Raw genomic sequence first — 21,077 nt, forward strand, 5'->3', positions numbered from 1 at the left:
CCATTTTCAACACGCCCAGCCTCCCGAATTGCTCTGTTCCCATTTTCAATTCCCAAATCCCAAATCCCAATCCCAAACCCAGCCTCCCGCCCGGCCGCCCCCCACTCCAGAAAGGCAGAAATCGTTCCAGTCTCCGGCGACCCAGCGGCGCCCCTGGCCCGCCCGCCGTTCTCCTCGGCCGTCGCCAGTGGGAAGCTCGCTCCCAGTCCCACCGCGACCCTCGCCCAGTCGCTCCGCCTCCGAGCTCCGACGACAGGTGAGCGGCGCCCCTCGCCGCCCGTCATCGCCCAGACCAGAGCCAATCGCCAGTGAGCGGCGACCCAGCGGCGCCCCTCGCCGCCCGTCTTCTTCCTCTTCCTCTTCTTCTTCTTCTTCTTCTTTTTTTTTTTTTTAAATACAGATCTGTATGTGTTATCGAATTTGGTCATCGAATTTGGTCTGATTTGGTGTATGAATTTGGTCTGATTTGGTGTATGAATTTGGTCATCGAATTTGGTCAGCTTTCCTGTATGAATTTGGTCATCGAAATATCCGATTTGGTGTATGAATTTGGTCTGATTTGGTGTATGAATTTGGTCATCGAATTTCTCAGCTTTTCTGTATGAATTTGGTCAGCTTTTCGACTGAATTTGCTGCTGCTGTTGTAAAAACTATCGGGTATTTCGGGTACCCGAATACCCGAATCGGATACCCGACTCGGGTATTAGGGTACCCGATTTCAGAATCGGGTTCGGGATCGGGTGTGGGTTTTGGTCAATTTTCGGGTTCGGGTACCCGATTTTTTCGGGTAGGGTACCCGAACCCGACCCGATTCCCAGCCCTAGCCATAATGTCTGCCACTTGATTGCCTTTACGATAAATATGACTAACCTACAGCTAAAAATCCTTGAGAAGATTAATCACCCGAGTCCAAGAGGCAACAAACCGCCAAGGCACGGTGAGAGAACGTGACTCCCATAAATGGACTATGTAAGTCGAGTTCGTCTCCACCCAAAGGTGGAGCCAACCACACGCGTGAGCAATCTGGATCGCGTAAATAACCACAAGCAATTCCACCTTAAAAGCGTAGCCAATCCCACCCTTAAAATAGAAGTAGCCACGCAGCCAACTCCACTTGTCATGGAACACCACCCTTCCCGCAACAATCTTACCCGGGCTGCCCAAAGCCGAGTCATCGGTGTTAACCTTGATCCAATGAGAACTAGGCGGCCACCAATAAACAATTACTCCCTCCGTTCCATAAGAGTGTGCCCTTAGTTCTATTTTGGGACGTCCCACAAGAGTGTGCATTTGCCATTTTTGGACACTATCCCACCACTAACCCCCTTATTTCTTACTCTTATTTAATAAAAAGTGAATCACTTTTTCAACTCCCAATACACTCATCTAACATTTTATTAAAACTCGTGCCACCAAAAGTGATGTATACTCTTGTGAGACAGAGGGAGTATAATCTTCGGTGGTGGAGCCGCACGAGAACGGACGCCCACCGCTCTAAGAATGGAATAATCTGTCCATGTATTATGAATATGCCCAAGCCGTGTGTGGAGAGAATCCATTTCCAGAAGGGCTACTTTGACAACATGCAACACCCTATTAGGATCAAAAGCAATATCATCAAAAACACAACGATTACGCTGCGACCATAGTGCCCAGATCACCGTGATAATGCCAGCTTTCCAGAAGGAATGAATCTGCGAGCTCAACTTTCTGTCCAAGCCAAAACAAGAAAGCTATGAATGTCAGGGGCAGCAATAACGTGATCAAAATGAAACTACGCGAGAAAGTCCCTCCAGACGCCTTGCACACGGCTACACTGCCAAAAAACATGATCCCACGTCTCACTATCTTGACAACAAAGAGGGCAGAAATTAGGTATGATAAGACCATGTCGAATGAGCCTGTCATAAGTAGGAATCTCAAATCAGCCACCCGCACATAGGCAGGACCTCTACACCACAAAAGGTGAAAAAATAACTGCACACATGTGGGACCACTACACCGCATGCAGGTGAGATTAAACCCAATATCTCTCACAAATGAGAGTCTTTAGATGCCTCAACTTTGCCACTTGAGCTATGACTCGTTGGCATTTATTAGTTGCATATGTAATACCTTTCAAATGCGGTAAAGATAAGAAAAAAAAATTATACTAAAATTATAGGTATAATATTGTAGATATTCGAATTTGTATTTGAAGTCCTAAAATCGAGTAATATATTAATATATTTCTTTTATTGATTTTTATTTAAAACTTATTCTAATTGATTTCATTCAACATTGTTCCTAGATATGAAATTATGAAAATATTTTTATGAGAAGACATGGCGAAAAATAAAGGAGATGACTTTCTACAAATATTTGGACAAAAGCCAACTGTTGCAATTTCACATGTCGTTACAAAAAGAAAATTTAACGAACATTTCATATATATTTTCTTAAAACAGTACTTACATTTTTTACATGTGTAAAATACAATATACTTAACAATATATATATATATATATATATATATATATATATATATATATAGGGAATGGATCAATGAAAAATGCTAAATGTAGAAGGAAACAACGAAGGCTGAATAACTCAATACATTTACTGAATAAATCACGCGAGCGCATGAACGAAAAATGTACGTGTTTATTCAGTAAAATAACTATTCGTGCGGTCGCGTGATTTATTCGGTAAATTTATTGACTTATTCAGAACGAAATATCGTTACTTCTTCATAGATCCCAACCCTACATATATATATATATATATATATATATATATATATATATAGAGGAGGGCTAGAATAAAAACACTCTTAAGTGTATAAAATATAAATGATTTTCAGCCCTTAGATCATCAAGATCTACGGTTGATTCGTAACCCTTTTGGATGAATTCGTGGTCCTAGGTTCGAATCCCAAAGGTAGCAAAAATTTATTTTTCACAATTCGTAACCATGTTGGATGAATTCGTAACCCTGTTGGATAAAATTCGTACATTAAAAACGTTTATATTTATATTTTAAGAAGTATTTTTACTGTAGCCCTCCCCTATATATATATATATATATATATATATATATATATATATATATATATATATATATATATATATATATTATAAATATCATATAGATTGTATACACTTGCAAAATACAATGAGATCCGTCCTGCAAATTAACACCAACATGCGAAGAGATTCAACCAATACAATCGTACATATAAAAAAAAGAGCTTATATTTAAAAAAATAATAATTATTATAAGAGTGGATTTTGAAAATACCCACTTTCCTTTAGTAAAATTAAATTTTACCCACTAATATAAAAACTTAAAAAAATACCCACAATTACCATTTTACCCTTACATATAAAATTTTTACAAATACCCACTGTTCACTGGTTGTGAATTCAACTCGAATTCACAACTGAATTCAAGTATTGATTGTGAATAACAAGCGTTGATTGTGAATTCGCGTGAATTCACAACCAACACTATTTCAAGTTGTGAATTCACAACCGATAAAACTTGAATTCACAATCAATACTATTTCAAGTTGTGAATTCACAACCAATAGAACTTGAATTCACAACCAACACTATTTCAATTGTGAATTCACAACCAACGCCGATAATTCAGTTGTGAATTCATAAACCTGGTTGTGAATTCAAGAACATTTGTACAAAATTGCGCGATTTTCATCAATTTCTTTGTTACTTATATTTTTTTCGATTAAATTCAAATTGAATTCAACTTTTCCTCAAATTTCTCTTCTAAATGGCATACTTTCTTAAAGTAATTGAATAAGAACAATCCCCAAAATCTAAAATCCCTAAATCTTCAGATCTATGTCTTTTACTCTAGCCGGAGCGAGGCGGCGATGCAGATCCGAGGCGGCGCGGCGCTGAGGCGGCGGCGTGGTGAAGGACGGGGCGGCACGGCCGAGGCTAGGCTCCGCTGGATGCGATCGGAAGCAGAACAGTGCAGCCGCCGGATTTCCGCAAGCAGGGAGGAAGCCGATGACAGCAGCGGCGGCGACACTGTGGTAGAGGCGGATGATTTGCAGAGAGAGAGAGAGAGAGAAATCGGCGGCGGCTGAGATCGGAGAAGCAGAGACAGCGGATGCGCCGCCGCCGTCGGTAGCTCTGCTGCTGGCCTCGTCGTGGGCGATGGAGTTGGCGGTGGCCGTGGGAGCATGCGGCGGCGCCGACCGCTTGGAAGAGAGAGATCGAGAGAAAGAGAGAGAGAGCGCTGAGGAATGAGAGAGAGAGGAGAGAGCGGGTAGAGAGAGAGAGAAGAGAGAGAGAGAAATGAAAGAATGAAATGAAATTAGGGTTTGCCCATTTATATAGAAGGGTAATTTAGTCCTTTAACACAAAAAGTGGATATTTTTTATGTTTTTATTTGAGTGGGTAAAATTTATTTTTACTATATAAAAGTGGCTACTCTTATATATTAACACTAATTATAACATATGATTCAATGTAGATAGAGTTCTTTTTTATTTTTTAAAAAATAAAAGACAAATTTTTAAAATAGTTAATTATTAAAGCTAGCTAGGTATGTGCCTCATGTTTCTATTCTAGTGTCAAACCTCAATTTTCAAATCTTGCTCAACACAAATAAAGATGGTGCTCAATCATTCTACACAATATCAATTCCTTATTCAATATAATAACCGATCATAAAATCATGACAAAATTCTTTCAAATTCAAAAAAGATAAACAACAATAGGACTACTGACAGAGTGCTTAGAAGAAGTCCAAGTAAGGAATGCTTGAAAAGCCACTCCACTAGTTGCATTACTCAACCTAGTAAACGTTGTTTGGTAGCTCAATTTCTGGTTGAGCCCCGAAAACTGGAGACTCGTGGGCTCCACCTTCACCTCGACACCCGGCAATCCAGTGATTCTGGCGGTGTATACCGCGTCGGCCTCGCCAACATTGGTGACCGTCCTGTTATAACTCTGCGGAGTATTCTCAAGAAAAACAGAAAACGACGGATAATTCAACTCCCCCTCTGAAATGCTCGATATCTCCGAACAACTGACGGGGCGGCTAGCGATTATCCCGACCTGCTGGTCCGTGTAGTTCAGTCCACAAAGATACGACAAGTAGTCTTGCGGAAGGATGTCGTAAACCAGACCAGGATCCGCAGCTTTTATTATGTTGACATGACCCGACCCTATTCCAAACACATTAGCCCCCCGTAGAGTCGTCAGATCTTGGATCGGATTTCCTCCGAGGTTCACTCCATCGGCTGTGGTCATGATGGCGGACTTGATGGCTGCCGGCGACCAATCAGGGTGCGCCGCCCTCAGCAAAGCGGCGGCGCCGCTGAGGTGAGGGCAGGCCATTGAGGTCCCGGAAATTATGTTGAAGTTGGAGTTGGTGTTGGGGTTGTTTTCCACAGAGACGTGCCATGCTGCCAGGATGTTGTGACCCGGGCCGACGACGTCGGGCTTAAGGATGCCGGGGCTGGGCAGGTTCGGGCCGCGGGAGGAAAACGATGCTAGTGCTGGGGAATTCTGGTCGCCGATCATGGTTCCTTTGAATGAAATTCCGGCAGTTGGAGATGTTGTTGAGGTCAAGTAGGTTTTAATCTTCAACCCATCTGCGTAGCTGAGATGCGATGCTGGAATTACATGGGACTCAGAATTTGTGGTGTAACCGTCTTGCTGCTGGTTTATCACAATCATGGCAGCGCCGCCGGCGTTCTTCACTGCTTGCCCTTTCTCTATTGGTTCTGATAATCTGTCGTTTTCACAGAGAACGATTTTCCCCTGCACGTAGAATTACACACAAATCAAATACTATTTTTTTATTGGATTTGGGACTCGATTCTAACTTTGATATTCAAATTTGAAATTTTATGATTCAAATACAATACTTTTTTCGTTTATAAACAAGGACGCAAATTTTAATAAAACTTGAATGGAGTTGTTAGTGAAATAATGATGTCACGTTAAATGAAAATAAAGTTATGCAGATCCTAATAATTGAAAGTTTCAAATTTTTGAACTACTTATAGTGGAACAGGCGAAGTAATATTTAATCGGATATAAGTAAATATTAAATAATTTGCACAAATAGCACCTTTTTTTTTTTACTTCAAATCATCAATTTAAAAAAGTAAACTATAAAATTAGTATGATATTATGATGACTCCATTCGATTAGATTATACCTGTACATCAACGTTTGTGAACGATTCCGGCGCGCAAGATACGTTCGTAGAGCTGAGATAAACAAGAGAAAACAGAGTTGAGGGAAAATCGGGCGGCTGAAATGTGGATTCGCCTTGAAACTCTTGGTTGTCTCCGAGCACTACTGCAGCACTTATTTTCCGATCAGTAGTGGTTGCGCCCACTGTGAGAACCCACGGAGCACCGTTTTCAACGACACCACGACTCGGGCCTCTGTTTCCAGCTGCCGCGCTTACAAATATGCCTCTTTCCGCTGCGGAAAAAGATCCCACCGCCACGCTGTCTAAGTCAAAATACCGGGAAAGCCCGCCGAGAGAGAGCGAAAGCACGTCCACGCCGTCGTCTATGGCGGCGTCCATTCCCGCCAGAATACTGCTCTCGGGGCATCTTACATCGCACACTTTATACATGGCTACGTGCGCCATAGGTGCAATCCCGGCCGCGGTTCCATTCGCATTCCCGAATACGCCGGCGCCTCTCACGAAGTTCCCGGCGGCGGTGCTCGCAGTGTGCGTGCCGTGTCCGTTCTCGTCGTGCGGCGTGCCGTCGCCGGGGCTGAAGTATCTCGCGCCGATGAGCTTGTTGTTGCACGCGGCGGCTCCGGTGAACTCACACTTCCCCTTCCACCTGGAGGGCGGCGGGGGCATCCCGTCGTCGTGGAAGGAGGGGTGGTCGGGGTTTATGCCGCTGTCGAGCACGCCGATGATGACGCCTCGGCCGTAGCTGGTGTCCCTCCAAAGCCCCGTGTTGGGAGTCAGTCCGAGGAAGTTGGGCGAGTGGGTTGTGTGGAGGGGCAGCGTTTTCTCCGGCCGGGCGGAGATGAAGCCGGGCTTCGTCTCCATGGCCTTTGCTTGCTCCGGCGTCAGCCGGGCTGCGAAGCCGTGGAAGACGTTGTGGTAGGAGTGTACGATGTGGGGCTCGTCGTCATCGGAGGTGGATGAGGTGGATAATGGTGATGGGAGAAATGAGTGGTACAATGCATCCAAATCGAAATCGTTGGTGGCGGTGGTGCTGGGACTGGGAGGCAACCCAACATGAATAATGTATGTTTTTGTATTTGTGTCGAGTGATTTCACGATGGTGTGCAGATTTGTGGTGCAAAATAATAGTGTGAAGAAAAACACGTAATAGGCCATATTTGGAAGAGTGTGATGCAGTTCTTGAGAAAAATAGGTGCCTCAAACATTACATATTTGTAATATGGAGTCGTCGCGGGAGTCCAACCATTAATGCCTTTTTTAATGTTTTTTCTTTCTTTTATTGTGATGGAAAAATCAACTCGGTTTTCTGAATGATTTGAGGGATCAAGCCAACTAGACTATGAGAATTGTTCTTCTGCTTGTTGACGAAGACTAAGAGAATTGTTTGAGTAATATCTTGTACTTCCTTCATTTCTGATAAAGTTGTTCCTCACAAGAAATTTGAACCATTGACTCCTTTAATAAAAATTTATCAAAAATTATTTAATAGTAGAAAAATTATGTACAAAATAATATTTAAAAAATTGTAATTATAAAATTAATAATGAGGTCATGTATATATAACAATTTAGATTAAAACAAACTTTTTGACAACATACCAAAAATAAAATTTGGGAGAACTTTTTTAGGACGAAGGGAATATATTGTACTCTCTTTGTCCTGACTCCTAACGAAAGCGGTGCGCTTCTTTTCGGCACGAGATTTAAGGAGAATAAGATTATAGTGTAAAAGTGTGTAAATGTGTGTGAGGCCACATTGTTTGTAGTGTAAAATTATTACCAAAAAAGTAAATGCACCACTTTCGTTGGGACGGCTCAAAAAGAAATACGCACCGCTTTCGCTGGGACGGATGGAGTAATATATATCTCAAAAGTTTATAAAATGTCAAAATACTTGGATAATTAAGCATGAAAGTTGTAGAGAGAAAATTATAATTTACAGAGACAATTGTAAATAAATTAAATGAGACAGATATATGTTGAAAATAATAACAAAACATATATAAATCATAAGAAAAAAATTATTTTTGAATGATGAACTTATATTTACAGAAGTTTAAGAGCTATTGAAACTTATTACTCCCTCCGTCCCAGCAAAGATGAGACGTTTCTTTTGAACACAAGATTTAAGGAGCTAGTGTTTAGGGAAAAGTGAAATGAAAAAATGAATGAAAAAGTAAAATAAAAGAGAGTGGATGAAAAAGTAACTTTAATTTATTCCAAAAAGAGAAACGACTCAACTTTATTGGGACGGCCCGAAAAAAAATATGACTCAACTTCGTTGGGACAAATGAGTATATCTTACTAGTAGGATGGTGATGAGGACTAGAATACTCATCAGCGTTGTGCTTAGCAATACAAGAACATCTTACTTGATTACTATTATTATTGAACGAAGTCAACCAGCGCAGGTTTAATTGAAGACCTCGGATAATAAAGGGACGACTTGCCTGCGCAGCTCAAGGGGACTACTCAGCACGTGCAACGAGAGAGTTCTATTTTCATTACCCGAACCAGCCGAAGAAGTCAAAGTGTCTGCGCAGCCTAAAGAGCTCGAAGCACCTGCGCAGGATAAAGAACTTGAAGTCTCGGCACAATCATAAGATAGCGAAGCTTCCGGCGCAGTCAAACCAGCACAGATGGGTCAAATCAAGACTAAAGTGTATTAAGGCATTAAAGGCGTGAGTTTCGATCCTACATTTTTGGGGATTTTCGGAATTTCCAAATTCAGATTACTGTTCATCGAAAAAATTTGGGAAATTGCGGATTTGGGTGACTGTTCGTCACTGTTCATCGGGAGGGGTCTCTTTTCCAGCTCCCGAGGAGGTTTAATTTCCAGGCTCCTGTTCCTAAGGAAAAGGGGCTAATTCTAAAAAAACATGAAAAAACATGAAAATCTGCTGAGAGTTCCAGCGAGCTTGAGCCGATATGGTGGGTGCCTATCACTATTTTTCACTGTTCCAGAAGGGGCGAGCATCCACGAAACTTGCTCCAGGGAATGATAGGGATTGTTGGGTTTGGCTATCCGATCGGCCGGGAAAGTTCCGGCATGCGTCTGCACCAGAAATGGATCTGGCCCTCCCCTTTGTATGATGCGGCTCAGTTCTAGATCAGATTCAGTCTCTCTCTCTCTATCGTCGGTCTATTTTCCTCTTTCACAGATCGAGATCGGGTCTCTTTCACGGGCATTCGCCGCTTTTCTCTCTTTGAGAGGCGACTCATTCAGTCCAGCCCGCCCAATCGGTGAGATTAGCGACTCACCGGTTCAATGAGCAATCATGGCTTGCAGACCATGGGCATAGGGGAAAACCCCCGATTTTCTTAAATCAATACGTATTTCTCAACAATTTAGTGAAAATCACAATAAATCCTAATGATTCTCTATGTTTTCTTATGTTTCCCAGCAAAGCACCGATGTTTTTGGGTGATCAAATTTTAGCAAATATTGCTGCCTTTTCTGGGGTTGGTTAGAGACAAGTTCGCCGATGGCCGCTGTGCCTCCTCGAATTTGTAGCAGGGTCGATGTCGGGTTTTGATTCCACATCTGTGTATCTAGATGAAAGCTCAAACAAAATTTCGTTAGCGCGTCGTCAGCTCTGGATTCTGCAGGTCGCCTATTTTTGGGCCTCGCGTCATATATTATGCTGCTGCCGTTGTAGTCAAAGTTGTTGCTACTCTGGCTCGATGGAGCAGAACTGGATAAGCAAGGCGGTGAATTATTGCAGGAAGAAGAGCGAGCATCCATGACTTAGCTTGATTTGATGGGAAGAAATAATAACTCGCGGGCCGCATTCAGCGCCGGTCGCAGAAGTTCTGCCTCTCGGATTTAAGGAGCCAGATATGAAAAAAAAGGGGGCTTCTTCAAATGAACTCATAATTCAATTTACAAAGCTGCAATTTACGGAGCTCAGAATTTAAGTCCGGCAGGTATGTGGGACTTATGTTTTCAGAGCTGCGATCATTCGCTAGACTCGGGAGTTGGAAAGGGGGCGTAGCAGCTCGGTGTCTTGTTCATTGAATTCGTGGATTGAGAATCAAAAGATACTCTACTTGAACATTTGGGCATACTAATGCTTTATATTATCTTTGATGGGAGGTGAAAATTTGATATTAAGTAGCACGAAGTTGCGCAGTATATATATTTCTTAATAATGGGATTACAGCCCTGTTTAAAGGGGCTCTCATATTTTACTAATACTTTTGCTTAATAATTCTCACAGCAAATGATAAACAACCTTTGGGATGGCCTAGTGGTTGGGGTGGTTGCCTGTTGTCCAAGAGGTTACAGGTTCGAATACTCTCGGCCACAATAACCAATAGGTGGGGTGTGTGTGTGGTTTGTATTATTTATAATGTAATTTCATCAAAAAAAATGTAGAAATAATCCGATATCGATATATGTTGGATAAGATAAACTTATTATACGTTAGTTTAAATACTTGGCAAGTTTTTTGCATTTAATAATATGGTAAACACCATACACATGGAAAGGTCACCCACTAACAAGTGGTGACTCAGGTACTTCGCAGAACTATAGTCCCTTACTACATGATCTTAGCTATTTCATCGAAGCATGAAAGCATGATTGAGATTTGGAAAATGTTATATCTTAGCTTTGAGCCATAAGCGTAACCTATATTATCTATGCTGGGATTTATGCAATAATAATTATATCTTGGAAGCTGCACAACTTCTGCATATGTGCCTAGACTTGAAATATAAATTGACTAAGTACACGAAGCTGCACACCTTCTGCATATGTGCTAGGACCTGGAACATAATTTGGATAACATACTTTGGGACCATAGTCATACCAGCGCTGTCACTAGCATCACAAGTAGGAACACCAATCACAAGCATACACATAACATGTTTTGTCGAATTATGCACATGTTACTGAGGGGGGGAGTGGAGTATATGCCACCATGGGAGTATGTGCCACCATGTGTATTTTCTCGAAAGACTTAGCAGGATATTTGAGCCTTAACGGCAACTCAGCCGCGTAGCGGATATTAAAACCTTGAATGGTAACTTAGCCACGATCCGGAACTGTAAGCCTCAGAATTTATCTGAGCTTTCTCAGCGCAGTCAGGGTAGGTTATCTCAGCCTGCACAGCAATCTCAATTTTTTCAGTTATTTCAATCTGCGCAGCTGTCTCAATCATTTCAGTTGTCTTGGCTGGGAGAACTATCTTAGTTATCTCAGTACAATCAGCGCTCAAATTATCAGCATAACTATCTTAGTCATCTCAGCGCAGCCAGTGTGGCTATCTCAGCGCAGTTAGGGCGATTGTGTCAGAGCAGTTAGTGTGGCTATCTCAGCGCAACCAGTACGATTGTATCAGCGCAGCCAGTGTGGTTATCTCAGCGCAGCCAGTGTGGCTATCTCAGCGTAGCCAGTGCGATTGTATCAGTGCAGCCAGTGCGGCTATCTCAGCGCAGCCAGTGCGATTAACCAGTGCAGTCAGGGCGATTGTATTAGTGCAGCTAATGCAATTGTCTCAGCCAATGCGATTGTCTCAGCGCTGTCAATGTGATTATCTCAACACAATCAATGTGATTATCTTAGCGCAGTCAGTGTGATTGTCTCATCTAAGCTACCACAGATTACCTAAGTCATCCTCGGCGCAGATCGTCTAAGTTATCTGAACTAAGGCATTAATTGCAAACTCAGGGGCATTAATTGCAAACTCAGGGGCATTAATTGCAAAACTCAGGGGCATTAATTGCAAAACTAAGGCATTAATTGCAAACTCAGGGGCATTAATTGCAAAACTCAGGGGCATTAATTGCACGACGAAGGCATAAATTGCAAAAACTAAGGCATTAATTGCACGACGAAGGCATAAATTGCAAAATCTAGCCCTTCGTGGCTTCGCAGGCATTAATTGCAGAACCTAGCCCTTTGTGGTTTCGCAGGCATTAATCAAAAGGAAAAACTACTCTCTTTTATCTTAGTTCATCTGCAGCGCTGAAATACTTTGTCTTTACTATTTTTACAAAGATTGACAACTTCTTATCTAACAAGTGCAGGGAATCATGTATGCTTAATTGACACGGGAGAGCAGCACAACGCTGACTTTACACCACACACCACTGGTCGAACAAAGACAACACTGTTCAACCAGACTAGGGGGAGTAGCTGATGAGGACTAGAATACTCATCAGCGATGTGCTTAGCAATACAAGAACATCTTACTTGATTACTATTATTATTGTTACTATTATTATTGAACGAAGTCAACCAGCGCAGGTTTAATTGAAGACCTCGGATAATAAAGGGACGACTTGCCTGCGCAGCTCAAGGGGACTACTCAGCACGGGCAACGAGGGAGTTTTATTTTTATTACCCGAACCAGCCAAAGAAGTCAAAGTGCCTGCGCAGGATAAAGAACTTGAAGTCTCGGCACAATCATAAGATAGCGAAGCTTTCGGCGCAGTTAAACCAGTGCAGATAGGTCAAATCAAGACTAAAGTGTATTAAGGCATTAAAGGGCCTAAATCCAATTATTAGAGTTCATGGGCCTAAGGCCTTTAGGGCTCACTCTCACATCTATAAATAGAAGGTTTAGCATTAGCATTAGGGGATGTTTTATTTTGGGAGCAACACACTTGTAAAATGTAATTATCTCAAAGCATAGTGGAAGAACTCGAAAACACCCGTGGATGTAGGTCTTAACGACCGAACCACGTAAATCCTGTCTTGATTATTGCTTCTTAGGTTAGGTGTTGGTTTCATGCTTCACCAGATGGCACGTGCAACTCATGTACAAGTACTGAATTTAGATAATGCATATGTATACAGAGAAAGATTAGATCAAATAAAAATATTTTTTAATGTATAAATTACAAATTTTTTGTACTTTGTAAAATAGTTGCATTGGACCTATAACTTATTTGTACTTTTGTGATCATGGGTTCGACTCAAAGAGAGCCCAATTACATTAGTACGAAAATACATTTACTTTATACGTTAAGTGCAGTTATTGACAAGGTTCAAAATTTTTACGTTAAATGTTTGTACTGGAACCACATATATGTGTGTGTGTGTGTGTGTGTGTGTAAGATTGGATTTCGGTAGTACCGTATCCTTACGTAGTATGTAGTACCAAATTTGGACCACACATTTTGTACATACGGCACGCTAAGAACGTGACATGTAGCAGAGGGTTTCCAAGGGCTTCCAAGGCAAAATATATGCAGGGGTAAAATAAAAATAAAAATTTCGGATATTAAAAAAATTCAAAAAAAAAATTAATCTGAAATGTGTTTAATACATATAATTGAACACAATATGTATAACTTTACACACAAAAATACATTGTATTATGGTAACATCATACATATTTTTGTGCGTTAGTTACATATGTGTGTTTTATATATATGTATTTTTGTGTACAAAGTTATGCATTTTCGTGTTTCTATATATATATATATATATGTGTGTGTGTGTGTGTGTGTGTGTGTGTTTAATTATATACATCATTTAGACACGGGGGAGGGGGGCGCGAGAGGTAACTGATCGGTAGCACAAAAAAGCAATGCATTTTTGTATGCAATATTATGTATATTTGTGTATATATATGCATTTTTTTTATTCAATTATATAGATTAAATAATTTTTGGATATTTAAAAAAATATAAGTAATATAATTTTTTTTATTTCTAAAACTTTTATTCCTATTTTACTCATGTGTATTTGCCTTGGAATGTCTCTTCCACATGAAGTGTTCTTGGTGCGCCACATGGACAAAATGTGTGGTCCAAAATTAGTACTCCCTCCGTCCCACTCCAATAGGCTCGCTTTCCTTTTTGGGACGTCCCACTCCAATAGGCCCAGTCTTAATTTAGAAATATTTAGGGGTTCATTAGTTAAACTTTCACACTTAATTAAGAGGGATATACCCTCAAAATAAACCCTAATCTAAGTCACTTTATTTCACATTGCACATTCATCTTCTTCTAATCTAAGCCTGGAGCTCTTCATCTCCACCCTGGAGAACACCATCTTCGCCATCCAAAAGGCGGACGGCGCTGCTACTGCCTTGAGCGGGGAGACGAAGCGGTGGTTCTGAAGTCTGGAAATTAAAGCCGCGCCTTGTGCGGCCGGCGGTGTGGTACACGACGGTGCCTGGAGAAGGCGACGACGCTGTGGTGGTGCGATTTGTCAAGCTGAGAGGTTGTGAAGAGTCGCGACCGGCGCGTTCTGGAGGCAAGAGTGGCTCTGCGAACAGATGGCGAACGGAGGTGTCGGCGGTGTTGCTCAGCATCTGGAGAAGGCGGCGGTGCTATGGTGTTCTACTGTTGTCAATTTTCTTGGCTTTAATTTTCAGATTTGCTTTAAATTTCAGCCGCTCTTTTCAATATATTGGCTTCAAATTTCATATTTGCTATGGTGTTTTACTGTTGCCAATTTTCTTGACTTTAATTTTCAGATTTGCTTTAAATTTTCAGCCGCCCTTTTCAATTTATTGGCTTTAAATTTCATATTTGCTATGGTGTTCTACTGCTGCCAGAGAACACCTACCAATTTTCTTGGCTTTAATTTTCAGATTTGCTTTAAATTTCAGTTGCCCTTTAATTTGTTGCTTAATTCGTGCAATAAGATCTTGATAATGAAGCAAATATGATTATGGAAAAATAAGGGAACACTTAAAACCTTAATTATTGGTGGACCACACCATTTACCTACAAAAAAATGAGTTTCTTAATCTCCGTGCCGAAAGGAACTGGACCTATTGGCCTGGGACAGAGGGAGTACTACATACTTAAGGCTTGAGTACTGGAGTACATTATAAAACAACTCTTAGAATATAAAATAGAAACCATTTTTAGCCCTTAGATCATCAAGATCTACGGTTGATTCATCACCTTGTTGGATGAATTCATGGTCCCGAGTTCAAATCTCATAGGTAGCAAAAAAATTATTTTCGCAACTCATATATTTACACAACGAATTCATACGTGTTTTACATAAAATTCATACATTTTAGCTAATTTGTATTTTATACGTTAAGAAGTGTTTATACCGTAGCCCTCCCCTATATATATATATATATATACATATATATATAGGGAATGACTAAAATAAGAGCATTTCTTAAGATATAAAATAAGAATCATTTTTAGCCCTTAGATCGTCAAGATCTACGGTTGATTCGTAATCCTATTGGATGGATTTATGGTCCTGAGTTCGAATCCCAAAGATAACAAAAATTCAGCGAATTCATACGTGTTCTACATAAAATTCATACATAAAAATTGCTCTTATTTCTTATTTTAAGATGTGCTTTCACGGTAGCCCACCCCTATATATATATATATATATATATATATATATATATTCAAATAAGAATCAGTAAATAAAATAAAATAAATAAAATAAAATAAGAACAGAGAACTATTTTTAGCTCTTTGATCATTATGATCTACGGTGATGCATCATATTGGTGGATGAATGCCGCACCCGAGTTCGAATCCTGAAGGGAGTGAAATTATTATTTTTTTCGAGTGCGGTAAATTTAGTTATGAATGCATTAGTTTGTACGGCAGATGCAGTAATTTTAATGGTTCTCAAGTTCTTCCGAAAATTGTAGTTCTCACTAGAATCAGACTCTATGTATATATATATATATATATATATATATATATATATATGGTCAGCTTCAATGGAGACCACTTCCCTATATAGATAATAGAGACCAAATCAGAGCCATTGATCTCACCAATATCAATGAATCAGATTCATCCGAATTCATCAAGTTTAGGAAATCCCGTAATGGGGGCCGCTCCAATGAGACCCCCTAATTTTAGTGAGATCTAGGGCACGATCTGATGTGTTTATTTTATCAATCATATGGCTGATATTGTATCTGGAGGGTGATTTTTTTTCGTAGGGTTCGAATCCTATAGGAAGCATAATATTTTAGATTTTGTTATTCATCAGTATATACTGCATTGTTTATCAGTATATAATGCCTTGTTCATCAGTATATATGTCTTGTTCATTACCAATTTTTTAAATTTTATTTTTCATCAGTATATACATCTTATTCGTTAGATAAACGTCTTGTTCATTAGTATTATATGTCTTATTCATTGTCCTCATGTTACACGAAAAATAGGGGGTCTCACTGGAGCGCGCCCCTATATATATATATATATATATATATATATATATATAGGGTGTGGTTCTAGAGAGAACTACATTATTTGTGAGAACGTGAGAACAATCAAATCTAATGCATCTACTGTAAAAATTAATACATTCGCTGTTAAAATTAATGCTCTAAAAAAAATTGCTGCCTTCAAGATTTGAACTCAGAATCTGCATTCATCCAACAAAATGATGCATCCACCGTAGATCTTGATGATCGAATGGCTGAAAATGGTTCTCCGTTCTTCTTTTATGTAGTGGTTCTTTCTTGAACCTCTTCCTATATATATATATATATATATATATATATATAATGGTCCATGTAGATTATTTAGCTTTAGTTAGTATATAAATTTAAATTTGGACACATATTGCGTTCATGTGGACACATAAATAAAAACGTGACACATGGCAAAGGCCTTTCACGATCAAAAAATGCGGTGGAGAATTTTTGTCCCTTAAATATTTGAGTATTGTTTAGGATTTTTCATATATTTTAAGCTTTTAACGTGTTTTCAATAAGTATAATGTTGAACTTAAATATACATAATGTAGTATAAAATATGTATGGATAATTTCAAGAAAAATTATAGCTAATCTATAACTTATGTCATTCGATTTTAACGGAATTTCATCTTGAAGTCCAAGCATCTTCTTTTTGTCCTTCTATTTGCCAATATCTTTGCTTTCTCCTCGCTTCGGAGGCTAGGCTGCTAAAAGAGACCTTCGATACCACAAAGACCTTTGCATCCCCTAAGATGAGGACAAAGCATCTTCATAATTTTTTAGACTTAATCTAAAACATAAAACATGCATAAAATTAAACATAAAAATGCATAATGTTAAACTCTTTGTATTTTTACATAACTTCATCTTGGAATCAATGTATACCCCTATATTCTAAGGAAATTTATCGAAAAATATTTTTTTTAATATGAAGAAAAAAAATACAAAATGCAATCTAAATAGTATAATAAAATATCTCAAACTAATTCTCCGTAGAAACTCGACGATTTAGATACTAGTCTACCATTATACAAACACCCTAGAATTCTATTGAATGACATAGCTAGAATTTTATGGCACATAGTTGGGATGCTTCAAAAACAAAACAAAAATTAACACATAGTTGGAAATGGTCAACTATAGCTAGAAACCATATGAATGATTGACTCCGTGAGGGGCGGCCTATGTGAATTCTCGATAAAAGAGGACAAAAGGGGCTCAAGGAAGAAGCTTCCGTCTCGTGGAAAAAAATTGGGTAACAATAAATTGTGGAAAATAATGCTTTCATTTCCTAAATTTCTTATGAAACTTTGGTCATGATGCCTCGGTAGAAAGAGACTGATGCTGCTTCTAAACAATTTGAACCATGCGTTTGCGATTGACTTCCATCGAATATATGCTACAATTTTTTTTTGTAAATATATTCTATTGCTTCGTACAATTCAAAAGGGTCAAATGTTGCAAAGCATGATTTAGAGCTATTTAGTATAAAACCTTGTTTTTTTTATTTATGAGAATTATTATTTTATCACATATTTTGCTATTTAATTTATTTATTAAATTATATTATAAATTATTCAATATTCTACATTGCATAACATGTGGCGGATGCGAAGATCACGAAGATCGCATGGTTATCTCTTGCAGAATAAGTAAGTTCACAGTCTAATTAATTATACTTATTTTGTATTGGCTAATTAATGATACTTCGGTTGTTGTAGCATTAAAATTGGATTTACAATGAGAAAAGTTATTTGTGGATGACGACATTAAGAACAAGAAAATGTTATTTCTTAATTTATATTAACAATAATGTGCATATGTATCTTATTATGCATTGCTTTGATTTATCAATGGGCAATTATTATTATTATATATTCTCATTATCTTTGATAGTGGTAATTTAATATCGAAAAGTGTTATTATTGTCACACCCCAATTCTTGAATGAATAAATACAATCGAGGTGCAACCAATTCATATAAATAACACAAGGAAAAATCCTTGTTGAAATCGAATAGAAGGTAACAAGTCGAGCTAGGCCCTTTTAGATCACAAGTTTTGTTCATGCTTTTGATAACCAGTATTTATTAGCATAAAACTAGGAGTTATTTGTTTAAGCTCAAACATAGATGTCATTCTAAATCTAACATGAAAGTCTTAAGTTGAGAAAACAAAAGAGAAATACTAAGAGTTATTGCTACAACGGAAGTCTAAAATAGAAAGTTGAACCCTAGCCTCAACTTATCCCGTCAACACCGACCAGCCAACCTGAAAATATTTGAAAGTGTTTTTGAGCTAAGTACTAATGTACTCAGTGGGCAAGCATTTTCTGAAACATTTCATATTTTCGTAAAGACAGATTATCCAATCATAATTGACATAACTTAAAAGGTTTTAAACTAAAAGAACTTCTAAGCATGTTAAAATAATTTCTTTCATTTGTGCGCATGTGTCACACTCTCTTTCTGTTACTCGCTGTGATCCCGGACCTTTTAGCCACTGTCGGATCCTTTACTCCTGCTTACTTGAACTGATGGCGTAACCCAGACAAGTTTACTTTGACATCGGGATGCTACCCAGGCAGGCCCTTATGTTTCACATGCTCCGGAACACATCCAGCTGAGCACCATTAACACCTCTGGCCAATGCTCGATGGAGATCAACCCACCAGGTTAGCTAGCATATGTACACGATTCTCACACAACATGTTAGGTCATAAGAGAACCTCAATTGATTAACTTTGCGAGTCTTAAATAGAGCATAGTGCACATAAACATTTTATTGAATAAACAGTTTGCATTTCATTGAAATATTTAGAGCTTAATAACTCAATCATACATTATACATTTAAAAAGTAAGCTCACCTAGATAGGCAAAGCCTGAAGATCATAAACATAGAAACTTGTCTTAGGAAAGCAGCGCTAATCCCCTTGGTCCACAAAGCCTACAAAAAATTCTATTCTTAATAGGTCTCGTGAAGCTAACCTTACGTCTTAGTGAGTGTGCTAAACATTCCTGATTCATCACGCCAGGTTTCCAAAATTTAATTATAAAGATTGAAAACTAAAATCTTGAGCTAAAGACACCAACAATATCTTTGCTCGACTTTCTTTAATAATTGGATTTAATTAAAACCAATTTAAATCATAAATACTTTCATTTGCAAAAATATTTAATGCAAATCATTTCATGCTTAATCATATAATAAATAATTATACTTAATATATGCACATAATAATAATATAACATGCAATCATTCTTTAAAGAAATAATTAATCATCCTTTAAAATAAATAATTAAAATGCAGCCCAAGTTAATTAAAGCAAAGGCCCAAAAACCAATTACTAAATAAAAATAGCCCATCTAAAAAAGATTAGGCAGCAGCCCAACTTATTAGTAAAACAAAGGCCCAAGCTGAAATAAAATAAAGAGGCCTAATTTAATTAAAAATCGGCCCAAGCTCACAGCCCCAAGCCCAAACCTACTTCCTTCCTTTCTTCTTTTCCCTCAGCCGTTCCCCTCCTTCCCATTTTCCCTCTCTGCTCTCTCACTCTCTACGCGCACACACTGGCACACACAGACAAACGCCGCCCAATCCCCTCTTCGGCGTCTCCCTCGCCGCCTTCGACCGCCACCGGTGTCACCCTCCTCTCACTCTCCCATTTTCTCTCTCTCCCTGGCGATGCACACCCAGACACACACAATCACAGATCTCCCTCTCCCTCTCCCTCTCCCTCTGACTCCGGCTCAGAGCAGCAACGGTGAGGTCGCCGCCGCCTGAACCCTCGATCTCTCTCCTCTCCCGGTGACCGCAGCGACAAGGCCTATGCCTCGCCGCGTCTTCCTCGTTTTCCGGCGACCATAACCGGAGCCATGGCCGCCGCCGCTCCAGACCCTAATCACCCCCTCTGCTATCCTTATCTCCCGTCCAGTCCCTGAATCCAGCCGGCAGATGCGAAGCCACCGCCTTCCTCCCTCCACACTCAGCCCGACCAGACACACCCCCAGAAACAGCAAACCAACATCAAAAGAAAAACTCATAGCAAAAACAAATCCTTTCTTGAAAACATTCAGTCTCGTTTATTGTAAAATGTATAAACAGAAATGATGAGGTGATTATATGCCTACATTTACTGTTATATAATGTATATGTGAAACATGTCGGAAAAAATGAGTTGTTGTCTTTATGATTTGCTGGAATAGGTATATGATGCTTTAATCATATAGAAAAATCAAACAAATAAATGAGTTGAAATAAAAACCTTGGGAGCGTTCTATTCAAAAGCTATGAAATTGCTTGGATGCTGAAAATTGAGCTACTCGGCAAAGCAAATTTGTGGGAATTATTGAATGGTGAAGGTGGAGGTTTGTGCTTGGTAGTTTGCTGTAGATCGATGGAATAGAGCTCTTGAATTCCGTAGCATGTATTTTGAGTTTTCTCTTAAGTGTGTTTTTGTGGAATGAGTAAGAGAACTTCTCTTGCTGATAGAGTAGAAATGAGCAGAGTGGTGGAGTGGTTAGGGAGGACAGTGATAGTAAGTTAGGGAAATGAAGGCTGAGAGCATCCGCAATGGGCTTATTTGATAGCCTACTTGATAGTGGGGGACCACATTGAGTAAGTAGTGTTGTATTGAGGTTACTTGATAGCCTAATTGATTTTTTTAATTTTGATTTTTATGCTTTTCATTTAAATTAATTTTACTCAAATTTAAATAACATATTTTTTTAATAATT

The 21,077-nt window shown here is 39.2% G+C and overlaps 1 protein-coding gene and 1 long non-coding RNA gene across 2 annotated transcripts; both read right to left on the reverse strand.

The window, feature by feature from the left end:
• Window positions 1-4,642: 4,642 nt before the first annotated feature.
• Window positions 4,643-7,428, reverse strand: LOC130994617 (subtilisin-like protease). Its single transcript, XM_057919672.1, has 2 exons — window positions 6,181-7,428; window positions 4,643-5,777 (listed from the first exon to the last, which is right to left on the reverse strand). The coding sequence occupies exons 1-2, from the start codon at window positions 7,333-7,335 to the stop codon at window positions 4,707-4,709; spliced, it is 2,226 nt and encodes a 741-aa protein (XP_057775655.1). The 5' UTR covers window positions 7,336-7,428; the 3' UTR covers window positions 4,643-4,706.
• Window positions 7,429-18,668: 11,240 nt separating this feature from the next.
• LOC130994618 (uncharacterized) lies at window positions 18,669-20,853 on the reverse strand. Its single transcript, XR_009091824.1, has 2 exons — window positions 20,606-20,853; window positions 18,669-19,287 (listed from the first exon to the last, which is right to left on the reverse strand). It is a non-coding gene; the product is annotated as an uncharacterized LOC130994618 (long non-coding RNA).
• Between the last annotated feature and the right edge of the window lie 224 nt (window positions 20,854-21,077).

The sequence above is a fragment of the Salvia miltiorrhiza genome, chromosome 7 (genome assembly GCF_028751815.1).
Source record: "Salvia miltiorrhiza cultivar Shanhuang (shh) chromosome 7, IMPLAD_Smil_shh, whole genome shotgun sequence".
In the NCBI taxonomy this organism is placed as follows: Eukaryota; Viridiplantae; Streptophyta; class Magnoliopsida; order Lamiales; family Lamiaceae; genus Salvia; species Salvia miltiorrhiza.